Source organism: Clarias gariepinus, chromosome 19, assembly GCF_024256425.1.
Source record: "Clarias gariepinus isolate MV-2021 ecotype Netherlands chromosome 19, CGAR_prim_01v2, whole genome shotgun sequence".
NCBI classification, from domain to species: Eukaryota; Metazoa; Chordata; class Actinopteri; order Siluriformes; family Clariidae; genus Clarias; species Clarias gariepinus.
The window spans coordinates 22980117-23006394 of NC_071118.1; the positions used below are offsets into that span (position 1 = coordinate 22980117).

The 26278-nt window shown below is 38.5% G+C and overlaps 1 protein-coding gene across 2 annotated transcripts; it reads right to left on the minus strand.

Annotated features, from left to right (window-relative positions):
• Positions 1-182: 182 nt before the first annotated feature.
• On the minus strand, positions 183-26202 carry LOC128507495 (endoplasmic reticulum metallopeptidase 1-like). Of its 2 annotated transcripts, XM_053478462.1 has the most exons (16): positions 25810-26202; positions 20718-21001; positions 20214-20341; positions 15761-15866; positions 15400-15546; positions 14883-14975; positions 12839-13051; positions 12208-12452; positions 11931-12105; positions 8759-8949; positions 7504-7656; positions 6717-6904; positions 6357-6472; positions 2459-2601; positions 1396-1542; positions 183-1153 (listed from the first exon to the last, which is right to left on the minus strand). In XM_053478462.1, exons 1-16 carry the CDS (start codon positions 26067-26069, stop codon positions 1148-1150), a joined length of 2595 nt encoding a protein of 864 aa, XP_053334437.1. In that variant the 5' UTR covers positions 26070-26202; the 3' UTR covers positions 183-1147. The 2 variants fall into 2 exon arrangements, with proteins under 2 accessions (XP_053334437.1, XP_053334436.1); XM_053478461.1 differs by having other exon boundaries at positions 183-1542.
• Between the last annotated feature and the right edge of the window lie 76 nt (positions 26203-26278).

Below are 26278 nucleotides of genomic sequence, written 5' to 3' on the forward strand. Positions count from 1 at the left end.
GTGGGAGCTCAAGAGAGACACGAAGCTCTGACTGACAGCCGCTGAATCCACCGGTGAACTTTGGGGGAAGAGCCAAGCAAACTTCAACCCAGCAGCTGGGTTACACAAAAACTACCCAACTCTCTGTAAATAACCCAGAAAAATGATCCAACAGAGGCAACCCAGCGCTTGGGTACAAAAAACAACCAGCGTTTTTTAGAGTGTAATAAATTTTTTGGTGTGTACCACCACATACACACTAATTTTATATATACATGTATGTGTATTTATATGTGGGCATAGGTTTCCTCCGGGAAATCTGGTTACCTCCCATGGTCCAAAAACATGCAAATTAGGCTAACTGGCATTACCATATTGCCTGTAGTGTGTGTATGTATGTGTGCCCTGCAATGGATGGCACAGTGTGTATGTGTGTACCCCTGCCTTGTGCCCCAAGTTTCCTGGGACAACTTATGTAGTGAGCATAATTCCCCCCGTTGACCCTGCATACAGGATTAAGCGGGATAGACAATGAGTGAGTGAGCGTGACTGGTTTCAGGTCCTCCAATGATTGTTCCAAACAATGTAAAGACAAAACATTTATTTTATTTATATAGAAAGAAGATCTTCCTCCAACAGAATAGCATCTTAAACACACACGGTCCAAAGTGCACGTTTTAAAAAAAACTTTTGTAATAATTTTTAATAGTTAATCTTTTTGGGGTTTGAAATAATTAAAAAATGTACAATTTTATGTAAGAAAACTTTTGGGGCCTTTCTTTGTTGAAAAAAATTACAATTAGATGGTTGTCCATGGGTCTCTTACTCCTGATTTCCACCAACTTTATTTCTGAATTGATAATGTGTCAGTGAGAGAAAATGAGTGTTCTTTGTAGTAAGAAAACTTGTAATATCATGCCCCAGTATAAAGAAAGAACCAGTCATTAATAATAACTCAAAATTTAAGAAGAAAAATACCTAAAAAATGTTACTGTTATAATAAACAAGCCTTATACAGATAAACACAAGCTGCAATTTCAGGCAAAGTTCACTTTGGCAATTATGCCAAGTCATTTTTACCAACCATATGTCATTCACAGAGGTTTACCCAACTGCTTTTATGTCCCTTTGTCCATTTCTCCTTGTGTATTTGAATACAGCTTGGGCTCTACATCTAGAATCATAATTATTTAATCATTTTTAAACCATTACATGTGAAGATGTAAGAGAGAAAACACCAATACAGGAAAAAGAGCAAAAGAGTGGTGGACAAGAAGAAATATATACTGATTGTGGAAATACAACAGTGTAGTTTCAAAATGGGTATGGATCCATTTCACAGGGTCTCACTGCAGTCATTGGAGCTAGATTCACATTTCTCAAATCTCAGTACTTGTACACGTGGTAAGTACTGACCCGTGATGTCACAAAAGCCCAATCCGGAAAATTCTGCAAAAACAAATTGAGCTCAGGAGTGTGCTGATCTTCTCCGAATAAATAGTGGGCTGAAATCATGATGGAGACCATGCCGGTGTCTTCCAAATATTCTGAATATTCTGAATTCTGAAGAGAGGAAAAGTGACAAAGCCATTTAACTCAACACGGGATCTTATCTAATCTAAAAAAATACATTTGACACCACTACATTCCAAAATGGCTTTCTTCTTGCCACTATTGCATAAAGGCCAGATTTGTGGAGTGCACAACTGATAGTTGTCCTGTGGACAAATTCTCCCACCTGAGTTGTGGATCTATGCAGCTCCTTTAGAGTTACCATGGACCTCTTGGCTCTCTTTAATGCTTTCTTTGCCCAGCCTCTCAAGTTAGATGGACGGCCATATCTTGATCGGTTTGTAGTTGTGCCATACTCTTTCTATTTTCGGATGATGGATTGAACAGTGCTCCTTAAAATTTTCAAAGCTGGGGAATTTTTTTTCAGAACCTAACCTTTCTTTAAACTTCTCCCCAACTTTATTCCTGACCTGTTTGGAGGGTTGCTTGGACTTCATGATGCTGTTTGTTTACTAATGTACTCTAACAAACCTCTGAGGTATATTCTTTTTCATCTAAATCTTCATCACTGACTCTCAATTAGAAAAAAAAAAAGAAAAAGCCCCTTTACTGGAAGTGACGTGACGTCAAATCGACATGTCTACTCACAAAATTGAAAACAGCACCACCTACCTTAAAATCTATTAAATTATATGCATACAAATGTTTGTAGCTCCATCAACATGCAAACATTAGCTTGTTTGTTTGTCTTTTGTCACTCACTATACAATTCACTGTTTTGAGGAGTAAAATATGAATCACTCATTACAATTACCTGGAGGTGTCCATGCAGTTTTCTTCCAATTTTTTACTTAGAACACTTATCATGTAATTCTGCGCTCTGACTTCCCACTCCGAAATGCAATTCAAGTTCATTGGATTGCTTTGTGAATAAATTCACTCTTTGAGTTGTTTATTATACACTTACCACAACCTCAATCCAGAAGGTCCACGGTCCTTTATCCACACCACGAGTGTACCATACATAATATCCTGGGATATTTTTAAATGACCAACTTGTAAGGGTATATCCCCTGTGAGCCTGGACGAACATAGTCATGAGACTCGGACCTGTGGAATAATAATGTCATAAAAACATGGTTACGATCAAACAACTCATTATTTCATTTATTCATTATCATGTCTTTATTAGATAACTGACACATGGCTTGGCAGGCAGGTTTAAGAATCACTTTGTAACGGGTGCTGTGTGTGGGTTTTAAGGAAGGTGTATAGGCAGAGGTGATCATGGGGGGAAAAGTCTTTTAATAAAGGAAAACCGAACCTAAACCGACATCTACATAAGGAAACTAAGAAACAGCAACACAGGGCATAGGAGAAACCAAAGGCTAAGCGAAACAGGATCTAAACGATACAATAACAAAACTCAAAGAGCTAGGCTAACCCTGAGCGACACTAAGCCAAGGGCTTACACTAAGACATAACCAAGGGCTAATCAAGCTAATCTAACCAAGGGCTAATCAAGCTAAACACTACACAAGGCTAGGGGATAAACAAAACTAGGACACAACACAGGCTAGGCTATAACATAAACTAGGAACAAAACATGACAGTACATGAACAAAACTAAACCAAGAACACAAACTAGGAGCTAGGGAAGTGGCCTGACACCAAGAACATGAAACCATAACGCCCAATTAACTTAACAGAAGTTAACACAACAAGCTAAACATAACAGAACATACACAGACTTAAGCTAGAAGCTAGGGAAATGGCATAACACCGAGACCATGGAAACATTCACAACAACCTTCTTTCACAGATGCCAGAAAATAAAACTTAACTTAAGCAAACTATTTATAACAAACGTAATTAGCTAACCTCGGTCCAGGTGTGCTCCCATCACCTGACCAAGGTGCACTCTGGGAACTGAGGTTCAAATGAAAAACAAAGGAAACACAGGAAACACAAAAGAAAACAAAATGGAGTCTGGGAGCATGGCGCCCTCTGGTGGCTAACCGTGACACACTTTTAACTCAGAATAGTTCTGGAACATGGAAAAATTACAAATAGATATGCACGTTTATGATGTAGTGACATGGGAGGTGGTAAGTAAAGCAGGGCAACCAATCACGACTAGAACATTACACTGTAAAGCCCTATTTGGACGGGACTAGTCTTCCAAAAGACATTTGAGTTAGATTTTTTTTTAGACAACGTCTGTCATTTCATGTATGGATTCGGACGGGACTAACATCTCCGTGTTTATTACGGAGGTAGGAGTGTCTGTGTTGTACATGTGGGCGTTGCACAAGGCCACATGTCCAGGATGCGTGGATTCTACAGTGAAACCTCGGATTACGAGCATAATTCGTTCTGGAAGCAGGCTCGTATTCCAAAACACCTGTAAACCAAATTAATTTTTTCCATAAGAAATAATGGAAACTCAAATTATTCGTTCCACAGCTCAAAAAAATTAATTCATAAAAATAATAAAGACAAAATATAAAGTAAAAATAAAACAAATTAACCTGCACTTTACCTTTTAAAAAAAGTAAAAATAAATCCCGACAGATAAGTGTTTCCATTTATGTGTGTGTGTGTGTGTGTGTGAAGCCCCTCTCGTCCCTAGAGAGAGTGTATAAACCGGCACAGTGTCAAATTACACGCACGTACACACATAGAGGCTCAGGGAGAGAATGGATTTTTTACTTTCTAATAAACCTTTATTACACAGTATTTTTTACATTTTATTTGAATTTCACTTTAATTGAAAGACTGTTTTGTCTGAAAAATTATCAAAGAACATCGCTAATGACACTTGTGTGAGCACTTAATAACTGAATCACAGCTGTAAAGTAAAACAAACAAATGAACTGCACGTTACCTTTAAAAAGAATTGCGACAGAGCAGAGTTTCTGTGAGGAGTGTAGCACACACGTGTTATAAGAAACGATACACATGTGCTGTACACACAAGCTTATAAACACAAAATTAAATATTTTTTACCCACACGTTGTCACAGTGTTATAGTTATCAATACACATGTGCACGGATGTTGATTATACCAGTAAGAGACAAGCACTAAGACCTAGCAGGGGAGATGATTACCCACAATTCTGCAGCACAAGAGAGAGAAAAACTGTTGGCTCTGTTGTGATCACGTGACGCTTGGCATCAAAACAAGAAGCGCATGCGTGATACATGATAGCTGGTGCTCGTAAACCAAGACAATGCTCGTTTTCCAAATTAAAATGTATTTAAAATCTTTGCTCGTCTTACGGAACCGTGTTACTCGTAATCCGAGGTTTGACTGTACATCCATTATTGGTGCGCCAACTTGAATACCGGCACGCTGGAGATAGTACGGTAGTTCACATTGACCAAAGCACAAAAGCAATCACGGACCTTCGCATTCGGATGGGATTAGATTTCTCAGAGGAGCGCCAAGTTTGCTAAAAAAGAGTAGGTAATTTGCTCTGGAATTTGTACAGAGGTTGTGAGAGAAAGACAGACATGGCAGATTCGGACGGGATTAAAATCACAAAGTACGTCTGTGAAACAGAAATTTCTCTAGCGCCAACCCCCTGTAAAACTCGTCCTCTCTTAAATAGGGCTTAAGTCTGTGAGTTGTGTTGCCAGATTAAGTGGGTTTCCCCCATTGAGGTATTTTTGTGTCACCTGGACGTGAAGCATAGGCGACACATAGAGATCAATATCCATCGTATTGTGTCTGCATCACTTTTTCTCTATGGGAGTTTGATCAAACCATAACAGAACATTTATTAGGAAGCATGGATGTACACTAGTTATTTAAAATTTGTTATTTTCTTCTTTAAACATAAAGAAAAGGATGCTATCTGCAACTCCTCCTAAAGCATTCATGGGAATTCAATTAAACCTGCACAGAACCGTTAAAAACTAAAAAATCATTAAATAATCAAATATTGTCTAATATACTGTACCAGTCAGAGGTATAATGAAGTTATACTAAAATCAAAATGTCCTTTTGTGCTGGTAGACTATAGCTGAATTTATGTTCAGGAGAACATTTGCTATAATTGCGCTCAGATTAACTACCTTGCTAAACTTATTCTCCTGAGTAACAAGCGATGCCGGTATTATAACAAATAAATGTAAGTGCTGTGAAGAACTGGCTTGTACAGAGCATGCCATGTTTAATACTGTAGATGTGCCCTAGATATTTCACTCTGATGCCTGCCTGAAAAGCAGGTCTCACTGTCCAATTTTTAGAAGTAGCATGTTCAGTGGGCAGGTGACATGTCTTCCTTGGAAGACTCATAAATAGATTTTGGTGTAGCGGCTTAGTGGTGTAGTGGTTAGCACTGTCACCTTGCACCTCCAGGGTCCGGGTTCTATTCCTGCCTCCATGTCAGTATGCATGGAGTTTACATGTTCTCTCCGTGCTTGGTGGGTTTCCTTCAGGTACTCTGTTTTTTTCCCACAGTCCATGAGAACACACATGTGTGTTAGTCTAACTGATGTTCCCAAATTGCCCGTAGTGTGTGAATGTTTGTGTGTGCCCTGCGATTGGTGTATCCAGAGTGTACACATTTAAGTTAGTCTTCTTAAATTTGTCTTCTTTTTTTCTGGTTAAACAAATTGTTTATATTAGGATGAGGGATTTTCAGAACTGTTTATGCAGTATACTGTTTATTTTTCTACCTGGCAACCCTGTCTTATATTATATGACATGTTTTTAGTATATTATATTAAATATTAAGTATATAATATATAAAGTATATTAAAAGACGTAGTTTTTAGGATTTTTAGGATTGATGAAGCCCAAAATGTTACACATCACATATCTGAAAAGGGCTTTGTAGATGTATGAAACATCTTACCTTTAGCTTCAAAGCTCAACCTTACTGTCCCCCGTGTTGATATGTTTTTGGATACCAGTTTAAACTCTAGTGGAGATTTAGGAGACACTGCTGGAGCAGGGAGATACAAGGACTTTCTGAAACAACAGAAAAAGCCAACAATCTGAGAGACCATATCATACATACACTTACATAGTATATACAGTTATTCATATAAAATGTTAGAAAGGAGTTTGTAAGCACTTCATCATCATTTGATAATTTTTCTTCCAAACTTTTTAACCTCATTTTGTGCTTCTTGTTGCTCTCATGTGTCTATTGGCAACATTGTGGATTTTAGCTTGCCTTGTTTGTTTGTTTAAGATGGATACAAGGACCTACTTGGTTGCGCTGTAAAAGAGTTTGTTGAAACCACAGAAGGGTAACTCATAGCTGTGGGTGGTGGTGTTAATATCTGTAATGTGAGGGGTGATGTGGCTCATTCCCGTATAATCAGGGCCGTCAATCTGATAACCAGAATCTGTTTTCTCCAAAGAGCCATTCAAAGCATGACAAGTGATTGTGAGGTGCTGAAAAACAAGCGAGGAATGAGTTTCACTCACAAATAAAAAAAGAAAAGAAATCATAATCACCATCATACTGTCCTGCAACATGGTGCAATAAATATAGTGTACACAATACAAAACTACACCATACACACTGTGCGAAAAAAAAAAAAAAAGCCTAGAATCAATTTATGAAGAAACTGTGAAATAGGGGCTCAATAGTGCATCAAGGTTTCCTGGGCAAAATGGTGAGAACACATATCATTCTTTGCCCATACTATATGACTCGTACATGATCTCTTTCACAGACTTGTATAAGAAAGTGACGGTGTTGTTTTTAAGCCTGTTATCTTCTAAGCTTTTAGTGGTAGAGGTAGACATATGGCACAAATATTACTGATCATTATTCATCATTTATGTAACAAGCGCTTAGTGTCGATGTCTACAGTCCAAATCCATTACCAAGAACCAATTTTATCTTTTAACATGTATTACTGTATTAATGTATGATGGGGCATACACTAATATGTGATGTAACAGTTTTGGTAAAAAAATTGGAGCTGTGCAACATTGTCATCATGTGAAGACAATTATATCTTCTTAAATATTTTTAAAGAACTTGCCTGCACTTCGACTCTTTTAGGTCGTGGACTGGCTGGATTACTTGAATACGGAAAAAAAACTCCGCAGGAAACTAGCACAAACATCAGAACAAAAATTGCATATAAAGCAGCTAATGCATGCTTAGTGGTGCTTGCCAGGTACAGGAGATGAATCTGTGATTAGAGAAAGAGATTTAATTAAGATATTTATTACAAAAATATTAGAGATGGGCCCGATCCGATATGATATCGGTATCGGGTCCGATATAGCCGTAAGTCCGTCATCGGATATCGGTCGGACAGGCCCGATCTATATATTCCAGTTCGCAGCTTGCACTGGACCTTAAACTCGACGCAATGCACCGCTCCTTATTCCATACCATGAACCTGCGGCAAGCGAATAACATTAGCCGTTGTTGTAAACAAAATGTCGCTCGTTCGGAGATACTTTAGTTTGGAAACGCCGAAAAGCAAGACGGCTACTTGCAATGTGTGTAAAGCCAGCGTGCCGAGGGGTGGAAGTACGGTTGCGTCGTACAATACAACTAATTTAATCAAGCACCTGCAGAGATTTCACGGGAAAGAGTACCAGGAGTTTATGCTAGCAAACAGGGAAAAAGACACCAGGCAGCAGACGCTCGTTGACGTTTTCCAAAAACGTTTTTTTTTTAACTGACTTTTTTTTTTTACTCTGAAGATGTTTTTTTCTTTGCAGTTTTATTTTAAAGCCTTATTCAGTTGGTGCTGTTGTTGGTCTGTTGCTTGACCTGTCAAATAGATGCGTCTGGGCTTATTGTTTTAACTTACTTTTTTGATAGTTAAGATATTTATTTAAAATGTATTAGTTTTGCACTTTTATTTTTTACACAGTTGTTGCTGCTAAAATGGACATAATACTTGAACTTATTTCAACCAAGATTGTTGTGTTTTTGATATTTACAAAATTTTACAGCTGTTGCTGCTACCTTTTTGTGAAGTGTGACATAAATTCCTTTGGAATGCCTTTAAATTCAAAGTAGTTGTGTATATTTTTTGCTCTTCTAACAAGTGCTTAATAGTTTATTTATTCTGTGATGTAACCTTACAAACAGCACAATTTCAACAAAAATAATGCTAATATTAAAGTAAAAAGATGTATTATATCGGAATCTGTATCGGTATCGACAGTCATGTATCGGAATCGGATCGGAACTGGAAAATCGTGGATCGGCCCATCACTAAAAAATATACAGAGTTAATTAGAAACTATTTTCAACACGTGTGTGGAGTCACTTACCAAATAAGAGGATAGTAAGGCAGTTGTTATAGCAATCAGTGCTGCAATCACGATGTCAGGGGGGATATCACTGCCTAAGCGTCCCATAATGGGTGTGAAAACCTCAAACACAATCCAAATGAGGTACAGCAGGTGAATGCAGGGGAGAGACAACCCCAACAGGTAGAAAAGCATGTAGATCTTTGACACACCTGCACACAGACACGTGATCAGTAACACAAATATCATTCTAAGCAATTAGTTGTACACAGAACTCTAGATTTAGTGCAGCAGATAACTGCAAAAATACTTCAGTTTGTGACGCAAGCATAAAATTTGGCACAAATACTCTTTGACATCCACTTTTTTTAAAAAATAACCTACGCAAAATTCCAAGATGGCGACAATTTTTCAAGATGGCCGCTATATACAAAAAAAATTTATCTTCTGCAGCTAAATATTTAAAACAAAACAAAATTAAGAGTGCAAATCAAAGTTTTGTGTGTCGAAGATTTTAGCATGATTATTATTTGTAATCTAAAACCTCACAGCAAGGTTCTAACACAGATGACATCCAAGATTTCTGCTGCAGAACCAAAAAATGCTCATATTTCAGAAAATAAAATACATAGACTCATAATTTTTTAACACTATACCAAGATGTTTGGGAACAACTAGTTAGATGGACATGGTTTTAGATTCGTAGGTCCCATGCATACTGCTGAAACAAAGATGGAGTCTAAGATGGCTGCCACAATATCTATAAACCATAGTTTACGAACCAGTCTTTGGAACAAAATTAAGATTGAGGGTTAACTAAATTAATAGGTATAGTTATAAACCATTCGTGATTTGTCCTTTAGGACACTTAGACATATCATTTGCTTACTTCTGGGCTCCTATTTAAGGAAGCATGATGTGCTGACCATGCCAGGTTAACTCCACCACTATGGCTTTAGTCACTGTGACCTTCACCAGCCATTGGTATTTAAGTGTGAGTTGTGGTCCAAACACTTCTGTGGCTGGGATTGGCACTGTAATGGTCAGTAAAAGGGGGTTCTTTGTTTGAAATTATGTAGGTGGGATATTGGTGAATGGATCAGGAAGCTCTGACTTTCTCAGGTCCAAATCTGAGTTGACGGCGTTCCTCTCCCTTTTTTTCTTGATGGGATGCTGTAACATGGAGATACCAGTCCCATGGAAAGATGATGTAGCAGTTGTTGTGCAAGATTTATTAATCAATGTTGTCCATCACTGTAGTAGTGAACAACACTTTCTGTAGCACATACTTGCTAACTGAGGCATCTCCTAATTGAGCTCCTAATAGTTCCACAGTTAGCCAGTACTCTGTCATAGGAGATGCTGAGGACATGCTCAAGCAGCATTTCTACCAGACTTCTCTTCCTGGTTTTGGCAAAGATAGAGAGTCCCATGTACACTAGGAATGGTGTTTCTCTGTCTTTGGAGTGCCTTTGTGCTGCTACTCCCTCTTTGAATCGGGATCAGCAGTTATACTGCAGCCTGGACTTTGAAGCCCCTAAGCTCAGCTGTGATTTGATGCATGCTCCATGTTCAAATTCCCAACGAGTTGAAGGAGCATCTTTAACACACCCTTCAGGATTGTGTCGTTTGATTGTGTCGTTTCAAGATTTTGGCAGCTTTATCTATCAAAAGTGTGTCTGAGTATTCTGATGCTTTTAATGGTGACAAAACCACATCTTTATGGAAAGCTAAAAGCACAATTCTCTTCCCTTTTTGTGAGCTTTAGGCTCGGGATCTTGGCCAACAATTTATCCTTTAATTTGGTGGTATTAACAGCGAGAGTATCAACTCCCATTTGTGCCAAATGTTGTTGGTATAACTGATAAATATCATTAAGGGTCCGCCGCAGTTCAGAATGATTTGTAATTCAGAATGTAATTTATCAATTCCAAAAGAACCAGTGGGTACACATTTGGTTTCTCCTTAGTTTCATGCAAGTTTTTCTCAAGACTTCTGAGATGGGATCTAAACCTGTTATACAGAGCAGTGAGACAGGCACGATGGTATTTTAGTTCATGTACAGCCCCCTTACCCTTGACTCGGCTTTCCCACACACCCTGTCAATTTAGGTGCAGCTGTCTAACTAAATCTAGTACCTACAAAATACTGTTTACTAGCTAATGAATATAGGGCTGTTAGTCAGCATTTGCGACACTAAACTAAACTATACTACATCTCCTAGTCTATTACTAGACTCTCATGCTGAGTCACATGGCAGTGACATCACCAGTGTGCCCTGGTTGTGTGCTGATATCTCTCTATTATAATTATGCCAAGATTTTTCTGCCAAAATAATAATATTTTATCATATTTTAAGTGATAATTATAATGATATCCATTATCTTTATTACCTATTTGTCTATTTATATTTGGATCTCTATGTTTATACATTGATGAGGTTTTACAGATGGTTTTACACCGGACTGCTTGGACGCCGTCTTGGTTGTCACTGGTAATTTTGCAATGTATGACAGAAAAGTGAGCATTTATGCAATAAATCAGAAATAAATGTATTTTAACACAAAAATTTGTGAAATAATAAATGATTATTACCAGCTTCATTTTTCTGGAGATATGGCTTAGCAGTCATCTTAAAATGCCTATTTTAATTTAGAGCAGGAGCAATATTTTGCATAGAGTTAGAAAGCATTTATGTTAAATTTCATTTAAATTACATAAGCTATTCTGATGAAAATAAGAAAACATCTTTAGTTCCTAAAATATTAGGATTTATAGATTTCATGGTGGCCATCTTGGATGCTATCTTTGCTATGACCATTTGATTATGTACCAGAGCCCAGACAACATTCCTTTTAGATTTTTTCACCCTTAAAATCTAGGAATACACTTAAAATAATTCAAATATGTGCTTTGGGAATAATACCTTTCAATTTAGATAGTTGTCATCTTGGAAAATGGTCACCATCTTGATATTTTTTTCGAGCAGCACCATTTTTTACAATACGAGTCAAACTTTACCATCAATTTACCATCACACCCATATGTGCATTCGGAACATTGCATTCAAGATTTACTGAATCATCCAGTATTAGTAAGTCAACATGACTGTGTGCGTAATTATGCATCAACTGACCAGGAACTATCACCTGTTGTAAATTTGTAAATGAATGTGATGTGCGACGGTTCACACCTTTCTGTGCAAAGTGTCTGCAGAGCAGGAGCTTGGTGACCAAAGGGAAAAACACCATAAGCATGGGAATATACGCCGAGCACAGACCTCGCTGGGTGAGAAAAATAAGGGCACAACACCACAATAGCAGACTGACGTCGAAGAACAGGTCGCTCAACTTCAAACTCTGCTTATTCTGAGAGGGGAACAGAGATGAAGAAAGAAATATTTTAGTACAAGTTTTGTAGTATTTTCCATGGATTTTCATGGAAAGTAAAACTAAAAAAGGAAAACATACTTGGGCATGTCCTATATGTCTCACTCTGTAGTAGAGCATTCTGGCGAGTGTGTGGATCAGAAGTATCTTTCCAGCTGCAACAGATCCATACAAGCCGATGGAGGCGTAAAAGTGAGTGAACCAGAACATGGAGCGTCCCATCCTTGTGACCACCCACGACACACCCAGGACTGCGAGCACTGCCATGACCCAGCTGAGCACGAACACAAACGAGCCGCAAAACAGTTCCAGCAGATACCAGCCCCCTGCCAACATATTGAGTGTAAAATACTTACGTGACTTACATCCAGTTATACAATTTAAGGAATATCAAATTAGTTTAAATCAGTGAATCTCCTTATACATAAATTTTCACAAACTTTGGAGCTCTTGTAGCATTTTTGTCTGTATTTGAACTGGATTTTAATTAACACATTTATGTTTGAGTGCTACTGCAAGCCATTTAGAATTCAATGTCAAATATGTTCGTTTCAAATAATGTCCAGTTGTCACTTTTTAGCCGACATTGTGTTTGGTGTAACTGAACAATATTTCTAGCTCCAAGCAAACTTAAACATTTACTTTTACACACTGACCTACAATGTTTAGAGTGTGTGTGTGTTGGGATTGGTGTGGGTGTGAGTATACATACACACTTCTTTAGGCCATAGACATTTCTTAGCAAGATAGATAAGAGCTGCTACGGCAACCACGTAGTTTATGATGGAACCAACTCGTGCTGGATAAACCACCATTGTTAGACCCAAGACATCAAAAAACACCATGCTACCATTGCGATTTTCTGATGGGTCAGCCAGTGTTTTCATGGTGACCAGATGCTTCAGAAGAGCAAGGATATTGTCACCTGGTGACACATCAAATTCAGAATACAGCAAACATGGACATTAAAAACACAGGAAGTATTCCTATTTCTGCTAAGCATCAATAATAACAATAAGATGTTTACTTTCCATTACAAGCATTTGTGTGAGTGACAACACTCCCCTGATGTGCCTTTGAAGAGCACTTCAAATGTATTATAGTGAAACCTTGGATTGCGAGTAATGCGGTTTGCGAGTGTTTCCGCAAGAGGAGCAAAGATTTTTAATAAATTTTGACTTGAAAAATGAGCAAGTATTGGTTTACGAGTAGCGAGTATCATGTAGCATGCATGCGCTTTGTGTTTTGAAGCCAAACGTCACGTGATTACAGCTGAGCCAATGGTTTTTCTCTCTCTTGTGCGTCGGAATTGTGCGTAATCGTCTCCCGTGCTGAGTCTTAATGACCGTCTCTTACTGGTATATAAAATACCTGCACGCGTGTAAGGTTAACTATAACACTCTGACCATGTGTGTGCTTGTAAAACATATTTTATTTTGTGTTCGTATGTGTGCGTATAGCGCATGTACAGTTTATTATAACACGTGTGCGCGCGTGTAAAGCAAAAGAAAGTCTCATTAGAGAGGTTAAAGTTAAATTTTCTCCCTCTCTGTATTAGCCTGCTGTTATGCATGTGTGCGCGCATAATTGGACACCGTGCCCCTTCAAAAACACACACCACCCTCCTCTCGCCTTCACACACACTCTGCTATACACACACTCTTTCTCTCTGCTCTACATAGAAACACTGCTCTGTCGCGATTCTTTTCAAAGGTAAAGTGCAGGTTCATTTGTTTGTTTATTTATATACAGTAGTGATTTTGTTAGTATGCGCTCACGTGAGTGCCATTAGCGATGTTCCTTGCTAATTTTTCAGATAAAACAGTCTTTAATAAGTGTGCGTGTGAAAAACTCCCGCTTCCGGAACGAATTATGCTCGTAATCCAAGGTTCCACTGTACATAAATTTAAATCAATATCATACACCATAAATGATAATCATATTATAAATCATAGTAATGATATAATATTTATTATCCCAGCCCCAGACAAGTTACTATTCGGGAGCACGTTCGTAAGTCAGATTTGTTCTTAAATCCAGCAGAGTGAGTCTTATCTGCCTTTGACACGAATACGGTATAAAGTTTACCAATCTACTTGACTGAATCTCTGTTCCCTTTCCTCACCGTACCAAAACTCTGCCTGAGGAAATAAATCTCACATGTGTTGTCTCTGCACCTTTAAATCTCGAGGGGAATCCCGGACGCCATTTTGTCTCAGAGCTGTTTTCAATTCTGTTTTGTTAAGGATTTTTCCAAAATTAGGATTATTCAGGAAATCTTTACAGAACAGCCATTTTTTATCATTGTGTTCCCGGGCTGATTCATTAAAACCTAGGAGAAAGCCGACTCATTTCTTCCGCACCCACACATGCACACAACATACTGATTGACTTAGGAGTTTTCTTTTGATGACAGTCAATGTATACATTTACTTACACCATGAAAATATCGTTTATAACTGTAAATATTGGTATTTGATGCACTGCAGTGTCTATTTTTTGTACAATACGCATGAGCTACTTCCACGTTTTGTTTGCAACTATGGATGTTTGTAGAACTGTGGTCCGTTCATATCTGTGTTACTGGAATGTATGAAGTTGGGGACTACTTGTGTTATAAAATATATAAGCAAACATTTAAAAAGTCATTTCCGATTTGCATGAAAATGCCCACAATCCTTTTTAGATAAATTTGTGTCTGTAACATTGTTCCACTGCAAAAGTATAAGTAAAGGTTTGTATAAGTGTGTATGTACCTGCTCTCTGAATGGAATCTGTAGGAATGCGGTCTGGAGTGTCGTACTTGGTGTGGTAAAGATAACCACTCTCAATAAAAGCCAGATCAATACCTGCAGAAAAATATAAATACAAAATAATATATACATTTTATTCATAACGTATGTGCTCTATAAGTAAAACTTATTATTATTAGATCCTATTTAACATGTGTATTTGACTGGTGGAAACAAGTATATATTTGCAACGTCTGCAAATATATTTTCACCAATACAAATATGTGGGTGCAACATGAACTTTGCACTGACTCCACCCTATATTAAGCACTTTTAGGCAGAAACATCTACAGTTGTAAGACCATTAAGCCTTAATCAAATGTTTGGACGTTGTAAATGTCTCTCTATCTGCATGCGGACATGCTGTATGCGTCTACTTTCACCTGTCGAGCTGCCTACTTACTTATCTGTTTATTTAAAGTTTATTATATATAAAGTGTAGCTGCATATATGTGTGTTTTTGTGTGTACTGTACATATACCAGGAATGTTGCCAATTTCCGTGAAGATGCGGAAGTCAGTATCTGAGGGAATAACGCCGCTCTGGAAAATTTCCTGCCCCAAAACTGAGGCAAAAGGGTGTTTAACAGCATCAGCATACGCTTGAACCAGCCACGGATTTTCTGGACCTGAACACAACCAGGAATTTCCAGGATAGTCAAGCATATATATATATATATATATATATATATATATATATATATATATATATATATATATATATATTTTTTTTTTTCCTTACAAATTGAGTTTTTAAAATGTTTTATTATTAAATGAGCATTAATTGAAATGATTAAAAACTGATTACACAATGGTAAATTATGCAAACAAAAGATCATGTACCTGTCTGAAACACCAGTTCCTTTCCCCCAACACCACAAGCCTCCAGATTCACAAATGCTCTAATCTGCTTCACCACCTCATGTTGAGTGACAAAGGCATGACTTGCCTGTGTTACAGACAAATACACAGAAAGATGGACACAGACATATGGATGAAGACACACACACACACACACACACACACACAATACCAACAAATTTACACATCATAATGAGGTACTTAACAAATAGCCCAAATTCCATCCGAAAATGTAACAAAGGCCTCAATTAAAATTATGTAAGTTCTGCACTCATTATTCAAGATACATGTTACTGCTATGAAAACTAACATTGGCATCATACAAAAATAGTCCTTCTAAATTTAGATCTCTTAAAAATTTTGGGCTTTGTGATAGGGCTGCCCAAAGATTCCCCAATTATATATATATATATATATACTTACCCCCTAATATGATATCACAATACCTAGGTATCGATTCGATTAAAGCGGACAACAGAAAAACAGCCAATTCTCACTGCCTGATCACCCAATTCATCTCTATTATAAATGCAAAACTGTTTCAGTAACAGTGTGGTGGTAAGTTAATCAGCAAACGAAAGAATCACGATTCATAAATGAATGGATTTACCCCAATATATATACTGTATATATATATATATATATATATATACGCACATGCAAGGGTGAGTCAAAAACTATCCACACTACAATAATATTAAAACTTATGTTGGCCATACTATTGCATTAGTTTATTTGCTGTTGTGCGACCAAAAATGGACGCCTCACTTGTGATTTGCATAAAAAGAACAGAGCATGTAGAGATGCATGATTTGTCTTGTTTTATTGTGGTCTAAGGGGAATATCTGGTGATGAAAACAACTTACGGAAGTGTTTAGAAGAGCCAGTATTGGACCATTATCAGAACAAAGGGTTAACAATCAAAAAAACTTGTTAAAAAAAAAAAAAAACATTGTTTTTCGTACTTTCACCTGTTTTGGTCCCCTGAAAGCAACCCTATGAAAACAAAGTGTAAATTTTGATGGTGGTTTAAAACCATACGAAAGCTTGTTTACAGACAGACAAAGTGTATTGAACCCGTGTGTGTGTGTGTATAGTGGAATGAGCATGTTTCCAAAGATTTGTTCCACAATGCAAAAATATTCTATTTTAATATAAAATATTTCATTTATGTAAAACTGTTTAATACACAATATTAAGTACAAATAAAACAAATTAACCTGCACTATACCTTTGAAAATAATCGTAGCCAGTGTGTGGGAGACGAGAGAGAGAAGAAGGTGGAGGAGGAGGAGCTTTGTTTATTGTGTAGGATGACTTTTACACACACACTAATGGAATCACCGCTGTCTAGCAGCAACTATCACCCGGTATCACTTCTCTCTTTTCTTTCTAAAATTTTTGAAACCACTGATTACAACCAAATGTCACTTTATCTCTCACAGAACAACCTCGGCAATCCCAATCAATGCAGATTCAAAGTGCCACATTCCACAGAAACTGCCCTTGTGTTAGTCATTGAGAAGCTCCATGCTGCAAAATCAGCTAAACTATCATCCGTCCTTATCCTCATGGACCTGTCAGTTGCATTTGAGATGGTGAACCACAAGATTTTATTAACTATTCTTACAAACCTTAAAATCTGTAAAGTGGTGTGGCAATGGTTTGCTCCTTACCTAGAAGATAGGTCGTATAAGGTGACATAGAGGGGATACACATCTGCCCCACAGAGACTCTCTACTGATGTCCCACAGGGTTTAGTACTTGTTCCTCTTCTGTTCTTCCTCTATACCCAGTCTCCTGGTAAGATCATATCATGGCATAGCTTTTCATGCTATTGTTATCAGATGACACACAACATATCATTTCCTTTCCTCTCTCAGAAACTCAGGTTGTCTGGCAGACATCTCATCCTGGATGGCAGCTCATCAGCTAAAGCTCAATCTTAGTCAAATTTAACTGCTGTTCATCCCTGGTGATTCATCCCCTGGTCAGGAGCTTATGATTTCCCTGGACAACAATGGCCCAGCACCCACTTACCTCTTAGCTCTATTCACACCGCACCACAAAAAAATAAATTCTTTCCTAACTGTGTTTGACTGAGGCACTTAGTTAGTAACCCAGTGTAAATATCTATTCAATGATGAAAAACATCAAAACACATTTGAAAGTCACTCTAGATAAGAGCCTATGCCGAATGCCTAAATGTAAAGCACCTTAAGCAACAATGAGATTTTCTCAAGACTACTCGTGAATGATGCTACAAGCTTGGCATCTACAATACTTTTCTTTTGTATTAATTAAGTCGCACAGCCTTGTTTCCATGTCAGGGGTATGGCTTTTGGATCGCAGTTCTTCCGGACTACTTCTGGCCAGACATCTCCAGACAGTAGATGGGAAATATCAAAGTACTAAACACAGAGCGCCTTGGTTAGAGGAATAACCAAGAACCTAAGATTTACTATACTGTAAATGAGATGCTTATTTCCCATGTGGTAGAGACTTCCAGAAGGACAGCCATCACTGCAGCATTTCCGATACAGGCCTATATAGTACAGTGGCCAGACAAAAGCCATTCTTTACTAAAAGGCACATGACATCTGTCTGCATTTGAAGGACTCTTAGAACACGAGTGACTAAAATCCTCTGGTCTGATGACACAAAGAGCATCATGCTCTGGGAATGTTTTTCTGTGGCTGAGATTGGGAGATTAGTCAGTATAGAGGAAAAATCTATGCAGATAAAATAAAAGGCTATTCTGAGTGAAAACCTTTTATAGAGTTCTCTGGACCTCAGACTAGGATGAAGGTTTACAGTTTATCAAGACCTTGACTCAAAGCCTAATGCCAAGGAAACACAGGAGTGGCTTCAGAGTGAAGCCTGGAGGTCCTAGAGTGGCCGAGCCAGAGTCCAGACCAGAACCCAGTAAAGAACTTAAAATTGCTGTGCACCAACACTGACCATCCAACCTGGTTAAGCTTGAATGGTCAGTTCTGATCACAAGCAGACCTAAGGCTGTCATTGCTGCCAAAAGTACTAATACTGTACGTTGTTTAAGGACCATGGTGTCCCTGTGCTCGATCGTCCAGCAAACTCACCTAGACCCCAGAGAAAATCAATTGTGTATTGTTAAGAAGGAGCTGCAACCCAACACCTAACAATGCAGAAAAGCTGAAGGCCACTATCAGAGCAACCTGGACTTCCATAACACCTTAGCAGTGGCACAGACTGTTCGCCTCCATGCCACGCCACATTGAAGATGAAGAAGAAGAATATTTAAATATTTGTCACATGTACTTTACAGCACAGTGAAATTTCTTCTTTGCATATCCCAATTAGGAAACTGGGGTCAGAGTGCAGGGTCAGCCAGCTTACAGCTGCCCCTGGAGCAGATAGGGTTAAGGGCCTTGCTCAAAGGCTCAACAGTGGCAACTTGGCGATGCTGGGGCTCGAACCCTTGACCTTCTGATCAGTAACCCAGTAACCCACAGCATTAACCGACTGAGCAAGTAACCGACTGACCAAGTATTGAGTGCTGTACATGTTCATACTTCAGTAGTTTAATATTTCAATGTAAATTTTTATTTATTTTTTTGTTAGTCTTAAGTAATGTTATTTTCGTTAACAAATATAATGTAAGTAAGAGTCTCCACACACACAAACAAACACACACACTCACAGAAGTACTTTGCACGCACAGTGACAGGATGTTCAAGCTCAGTCATCTTTAACTCTTCATCACCACAGCAGTATTACTCAAGCGAAAGTAAAGAACTGATATTTGAGCCTGTTTTCTTCATATTGAACCGGAAAAAAAGCCGATGTGTAGTAATATATTACTACAACAGTGTAAATTCATAATAAAAAAAAATAATTAAAATTCTAAACACTGTATTTTCCATACGGCTCCTGTTGTTTTGTAGGGAAAAAATTATGGACATGCAGCATTTGTTGTGATGGTTAAAAATAAATATAATTAGCTAAAAAAAAATTATGAAAAGATACATTTTAAATGTTAAGATAATTATTTTGTGAAAAACCTTAAAAAATAGTTTTGGCTAGACTAGATTGACTGTAGGGTTAATTAATAATAATCTTTTTGCTAAAATGATACGGTATCATCGACCAAAAATACGATAGGATTGACTAAATACGAAAAAAACTAACAGGAACATTTATCTCAGGACTAAGACTAAAATTTTAAATAGCTGGCACCAGTCTTGGATAATATAAACATTTTCTGAGATACTGAGTTATTACTATATTACTGAATTACTAAAATAAATCAACTTTTTAATGATATTCTAATTTATTAAGATGCAATTCTTAAAATGTCTAGCCCTCCCTCTGACACACTGTTTCTGCGTCCTCTTGCATTGTCTATCATTCTAACGTTTTCTTTAATTCTCCATCCATCTCTCTTCGTCAGTCTCACCATTAAGCCAATCTCTTCAACTCCGTTAAAGAGAAAGATGATGCCATGATTTAAAGGAATAGAAAGATTCGATATTGAATGCAACACCTCCAGCATCACGGCACAGCTTACAGCATCATCATTTGCTCCTGTTACATATGAACACACAAAAAAATTTAATAATAAATGAAATCATCTGGTGAAAACTGCATTTTGTATTTACTCAGGTTATGTTTGTGTAATATTAAAATTAGTTTAATGATCTGAATCATGTAAGTGTGATAAAACTTGCAAAAAAAAATCATACATTCACAGCACTGTATGTTAAATACTGTAAGTGTGCAAAAAGAAAATTTAAACGTAAAGGTTTATTGTTTGCGCTCCCTGGTCCTACTTATTATAAATATGGTGTTACAGAAAAAAGTGGTTGATTGGTATTTAGTTATATCTGTTGTGGCATAATAAGACTGCACACAAACTGCTTACTCCTCCAATATAAGAATGAAACATGGCTGTAGTGTTTACCTGGACTGTCGGGCACACTGTCAAAATGGCAGTTAGCCAGTACGAAGTGTTCAGCTCCACCTCTGGGTTCGAGTCGGACTACAATGTTAGTGATTTGATCATAGTACTTAAAGCCCCGTGAGCCCCTGTGTTTACGCCTCTCCACTGTGATGGTGTTAGGTCCATCTATGCTCTCATTTCGCACCCACTCCAACTGCTTCAACAGGAAGTTCACCGTCATGATTTCATTCTCAGCACTGCCTACAGGTCGAGGCCCCACACTGGTGATGCTCTCCAGGTACTCCCTGTTACACACAAAATACACAAATGTAAAGTAGGGAGAAAAATACTTTTTAATTATGTGTTCCATCACGTGATGCTTGTTTTTACCTGTTTTATACATCAAAATACTGAAGGTTGTTTAATTAGAACATTTTCATTATTAACTGGATTCTCCTCCAACAGAGAGGAGCTCTTCAGCTCTTACACAGCTAATAAAGGTCCCGTTTCACCAGTACCACCACAGTTAATCCTCAAATTTTCATTTTAAACTGTAACACATTACTGTGGCACCTCGGATTGCGAGTAACCCGGTTTGCAAGTGTTCCGCAAGATGAGAAAATTTTTTAAATACATTTCGACTTGATAAACTAGCAAGTCCTATATAATAGGTAGATAATAGATAATGGAGTGGCAAATATCATCGAGTGTAATGTGGCACATTTCAGTTTATCTAAATGTATAGGTGAGAACAGCTGATTCACACCTGGGGAGGGTAAATTACAGTATTTGCATTTGAATGTTGTCAGACATTGTAAAGCACACACAGTAACACTAAAAGAACAACAACCCAGGATAAATAGAAATAAGAGGCCCTGATTATACTGCACAAATATTATTTAGTACAACAAAATTCCTCCGCGCTCTGGAAAACTTTATGCGGACTCGAGACGAGGACTTACGGGAAAAAATTGGAAGGTGAGTTAAAGAAGGGAGGATGAAAAGGAAGGAATGTGCATGTGCAGGTCTGGTTGGCAGTGTCCCGTTGGCACGCGGGCACAGGCTGGAGAGCGGTGGGCAGTGGACAGAGTGGCAGCGTGGGCCCGCAAGGACAGCAGTGACGCTTCTTGCGGCATTTTCCTCCTCTGCGGCAAGTCACCATAATCCGGCAGTGAGCCCGCAGCTGTCCTTGTCGCAGCAATCAAAGGCATACTCGCTTCTTTGAAGTCCCTGCGATGTGTTCCATTTGCCCCGCTTGCATGCCGCTCTTCCGCATTGTTGCGCGCGCCGCACTCACACCGCATAGTAAAATCCAAAGCAACCCAACAGACCGCAAGCTACACTCCCCGCTGTATTTTATTCATCATTCATCTCATTATTATCTAGACATCTAGATTTTGTCACACATACACACTTCCAAAAACTTTGTTGACAAAATCGATTGCAACATACATTATTAAAAATAGCATGCATATTTATATATTTGCAATCTGCATCTACATTTTCTGTTACATGTATAGAATTAGTTTCAGCTGATGGTAGGGTACTTAGTTATAATTAGTTTCAGCCAAATCATTAAAACTAACAATGGACTATAGCACTCTTTTGAGAAGAAGTTGGGGGGTGTTATCTTCGGCTACTTGTCCGTCAGAGCCTGCCTGATTTATATTTCATTAAGGAAATCTTTTATCCAATATTTATTTATTTTCTACAAGGGCACTAACTGCACAGACCAAACTATTATCTTCTTGTACTGTTATAAAAATTCTTAATATAAAACAAACAAAATACAGCTTTTTTTCTCAGAGGTAAACGGAAAAGTGAAGTTGTTCAGCTGTTTATTAGCAGTGTCACTATGCAGATGTTACACCCCGTGTAGTGACCGAAATCTTTGGTTTAGTTCTCATTGAGTGGCCACACATCACTTCCACATTCTCCTCGCTTTTCTTACATGATTATTCTGTTCGCATAAACAGTGAAACATTCCACAGGTTTATAAAACGCAATAATAAGGCTTTATATCATCAGGAGAGGTCATTACATTGTTTTAGCGATAATTTCACAGAAGCGAGCTAACGAACGAACTAATGAATTTTCTCAAAACGTTATAAAATTAAAAAGAGATTTTGTTTTTGTTATAGTACGAAGCCCCTAAATGGACAAAGAAGGAGAAAAAACGGCAAATGTTTTGGGTTATAATGCAAAACATGACTTGTTTTTTTCTCTTCCTTTGTCCCCTTAGAGACTCTGTAGTAGGTTTCCTCAGTTAAATATGAAAAAATATATATTGTCAACGCAGGAATGAATAGCGCACATTATAGTGTGTCAGTGAAAGCTTCCCATTCAAAACAATAGGCGGTCAAATGACCGGTGAAACGCGTTAAAAGTAGGTGCACCAGCTTCTAGTGTTATGAGTCCAAGGTTCAGATCTAAATCGGCAAAAAGAAATCTGTATGAGAGCAGGAGCTCAATAAGTCGCTGTTGCTGTGCTTAACTTGATGCTCCACTTGAAGTGGAATAAAGGTCTTGGAGATGCTCAGGGAGGTCTGCGACAGTTGTCAGTCTTCTCAGTTCTGGATGCTGTGGGACATCACTTTGTCCTTGAATGCTTTTACAGTCATTTTTCTGCTTTTTATAATCTGATAAGCCCCAGTCTGGATAAGTTTCTACTAAGAGACCCAGACAGGCCCCCATTGGTAAAGTGGTCTTATTGCTAAAAAGATTGCAGAGTTCTAAAATCACTCTCTGCTCCATGGTTGTGGCAACACTACCTGAGGCCACAGTTTCTGTGATTAGTTAAGGTTCCAAAATAGCACAGACACTAGGCTTTGGATTTTTCAACTTCGCCCCATTGTGTCTGCCTCAAGAACCACTCAAGCGACATAATAATCTGTTTCATCAACCCTGACGATCTTAGCTGGGACTAGTTCTTCTTCAATGAACAGTCTGCCACTAGTATGGATGGTTATATTTGTTGCCCGCAACAAATCGAACCCCAAAAGAACAGAGTTGCGTGTTGGAGCCACAAAGACCTCCTATTCTGTGCTCCAGGTGCCAATTTGGAATTTAATTTTCAGTCGATCTTTTGCATTCAGGTCTTTCCCCAATTCTGCATTGTGGAGACATGCTTGTTTTGTAGCTGTCTGCTCACTAAGGGGAAACTGCTGGTACAAAGAAACTGTTGCTTCGGCTCTTGTGTCTATAATAACCTGAGCTGGAATGCAGTTTACAGTCATATCAATAAGCAAGCTTGGGCCTCTACTTTTCGTGTGCCCCACCTCTAGTGTGGGGGATTGGCTTCTCCAGACTTTCTGGCTTTTGAAGTAGACCTGTGGTTCTGACCCTTACTAGTTCGACTAGGGTTAAGTGGAGAAGTTGACAGCTTACCACACTCTCTGCGAAAATGTCCTTCTTTACCACAATGATAACACAAACCAGCTCCAACACGGCTGGGGCTTGGCGAGTACGTTTTGCTATGTGCTATAATTTGACACCGTGCCCATTCACACACACACACACACACACACCACCCCCTCCTCTTCTCGGTTTCACACTAGAGATGAGAAACTCGGATCCTTTAACGGATCCGGGTCTCTTTAGTCCTTTGAGTCACTTGAGTCAATATGGATTCTGACTGCATTTTCCTATGGTCCCTCCACTAGAGGGCGCTCACCAAATCCATAGTATCCACCGAATCCTTGGACTCATGAACATACTGAGTGCAAGGATCCGCCTGTTTCACTCCGCGCTATGAATCTGACTGTCCCAATGAAAACCCCCGGTTTAGATAAATCAGCCAGGACACGTATAGTATTTTGAGTCCTTTTTGTTTCTGACCATGAAATGTAATGACTGAGAATTATGAATGCCAAATGTTTATTTTAATGACAAATGCACATAGAAATAAGTTTGGACAACAAGGAATATAATTAATGAATAAAATAATATATCAGCGGTTATATACCGCTGATATATATATTTTTTTATGAGTTAAAAAATGGATAGATTACCTGGTACAGTTCGTTTTTGAAGTTTAAAAAATTACCAGGTGGTAAAGCGGCGTTTTAAACTTGATTTGTACACATTAAGCTAAAGCATGACATTGTTAGCATTACCATTCTGGTACAGTTGTGTTGGATGTGATACAAATGCCAGAGCCATTTTTTATGCCAGTTTGTCATAATACACATCTACAGATGTCGCCATTAAGAATGCACGTTTCAAAAAAAGGGATCCCGCGACTAGTTAGTACAGATCCATTTTTCAGGAGCAGCTTCCTAGCAACACCTGCTTTATATTGACCCCCGTTTATAAAGCAGTCTGGTGAAAAATGATTATCGCAAACATGAACGCATTTAGGTAGATCGGCAGGCACGTTAGCTTCAAAAACAACATTCAGCCACTGCGTCCTCAGCGGCTCAGATGTCGGTAGTAAATGACGACTTCGCTATTACACCCAACAACTGTACACCACACTGGCTTAGGCGACATTTTGCTCCAGCGTCGAAAAACAATGGCCGACAGCTTCTTCTCACTCGGGGCGGGTCTTTGCTAAAACACCAGTGTCAATCAACTATAGTAGGAGCGGCCTCTTGTGGTGTGGCGTCACATCGACAGGCATTTGAGATTGGCCATGATTTCAGAAGGGGCATCTTATTTTAGTAAATGAAAAGAAAATCACTGCGCGGCTCTTTATCATTGTAGAGCGGTTGTGTACACACTCTCCTTACACACATTTCAGTCCAAACAGCTTAAAAAAGTGCATGTAGGCCTGTATGACCCCTTTAAATCAGTGCGGACAGTAGAGAAGTTTGTCTGGTTTATTCATGGTGTTTAAAAAAGTGATTTAAAAATAAAAAAAAAAAAGGACACAGTGGTTCGTTTAGATTTACCAGACTCAGTAATAACCAATTAACAGCACCTGAGATTAGAGCAGAAGTATCTTATTATCACCTGTTGAAAGGGAGATTTTCGCAGTTTGGATTTTATAAATAAAAAACAATCACCACGGAGTCAGGTGTGATAGGTGTGTCCAAACTTTAGACTGACCGTTTATTCCTTCACTTTCGATTCGGTTTTGATCGCCTTTGTGCTGAGGGGTGACAGCGCTTACCTTGCCCTGGTGGCGTTGAACTCGGTGGGCTTCCCTATAACGAGCTGCTTCATACACACGTACACTGGAACTACCAGCGCGCACATGAACACAAGCACGAGCGCGCAGGCGACTCCTTCGCGCAAAATGCACGCGCATGGGTGATTTTTCTTCGTCTCCTCAGAGTCGCTGCTTTCACGGCGCTCCGGAGTTTCGCCGTTTTCATCAGACACGTTATTCAAGGAAGTGTTTAGCATTTGGAGTTCGGTGTCCGGGTTCATGTTAGCGTTCCTAATAAACTATATATATATATATATATTCCTCACAAAGCATCTAAAAGTTTTAATAACCTTAAACTAAAAGTGTGAGGAACGCTCCCACATAAGCTCAAAGCGCAGAATTTCATTCCTTCTTCATCACTTAACGTCTCCGCGGCCGAGTTTATTTAATGACCGGGGGGGGGGATGGGGGGATTGAGGGGGGGAGCTTC

Coding starts and splice junctions, on each gene's coding strand:
- LOC128507495 (XM_053478461.1), bottom strand. CDS start 26,069: ATGAACCCGGACACCGAACTCCAAATGCTAAACACTTCCTTGAATAAC. Junction 20,342..20,717: donor CAGTGTGCCCGACAGTCCAG/GTAAACACTACA, acceptor CATATGTAACAG/GAGCAAATGATGATGCTGTA. Junction 6,905..7,503: donor CTAAAAGAGTCGAAGTGCAG/GCAAGTTCTTTA, acceptor CTTGTTTTTCAG/CACCTCACAATCACTTGTCA.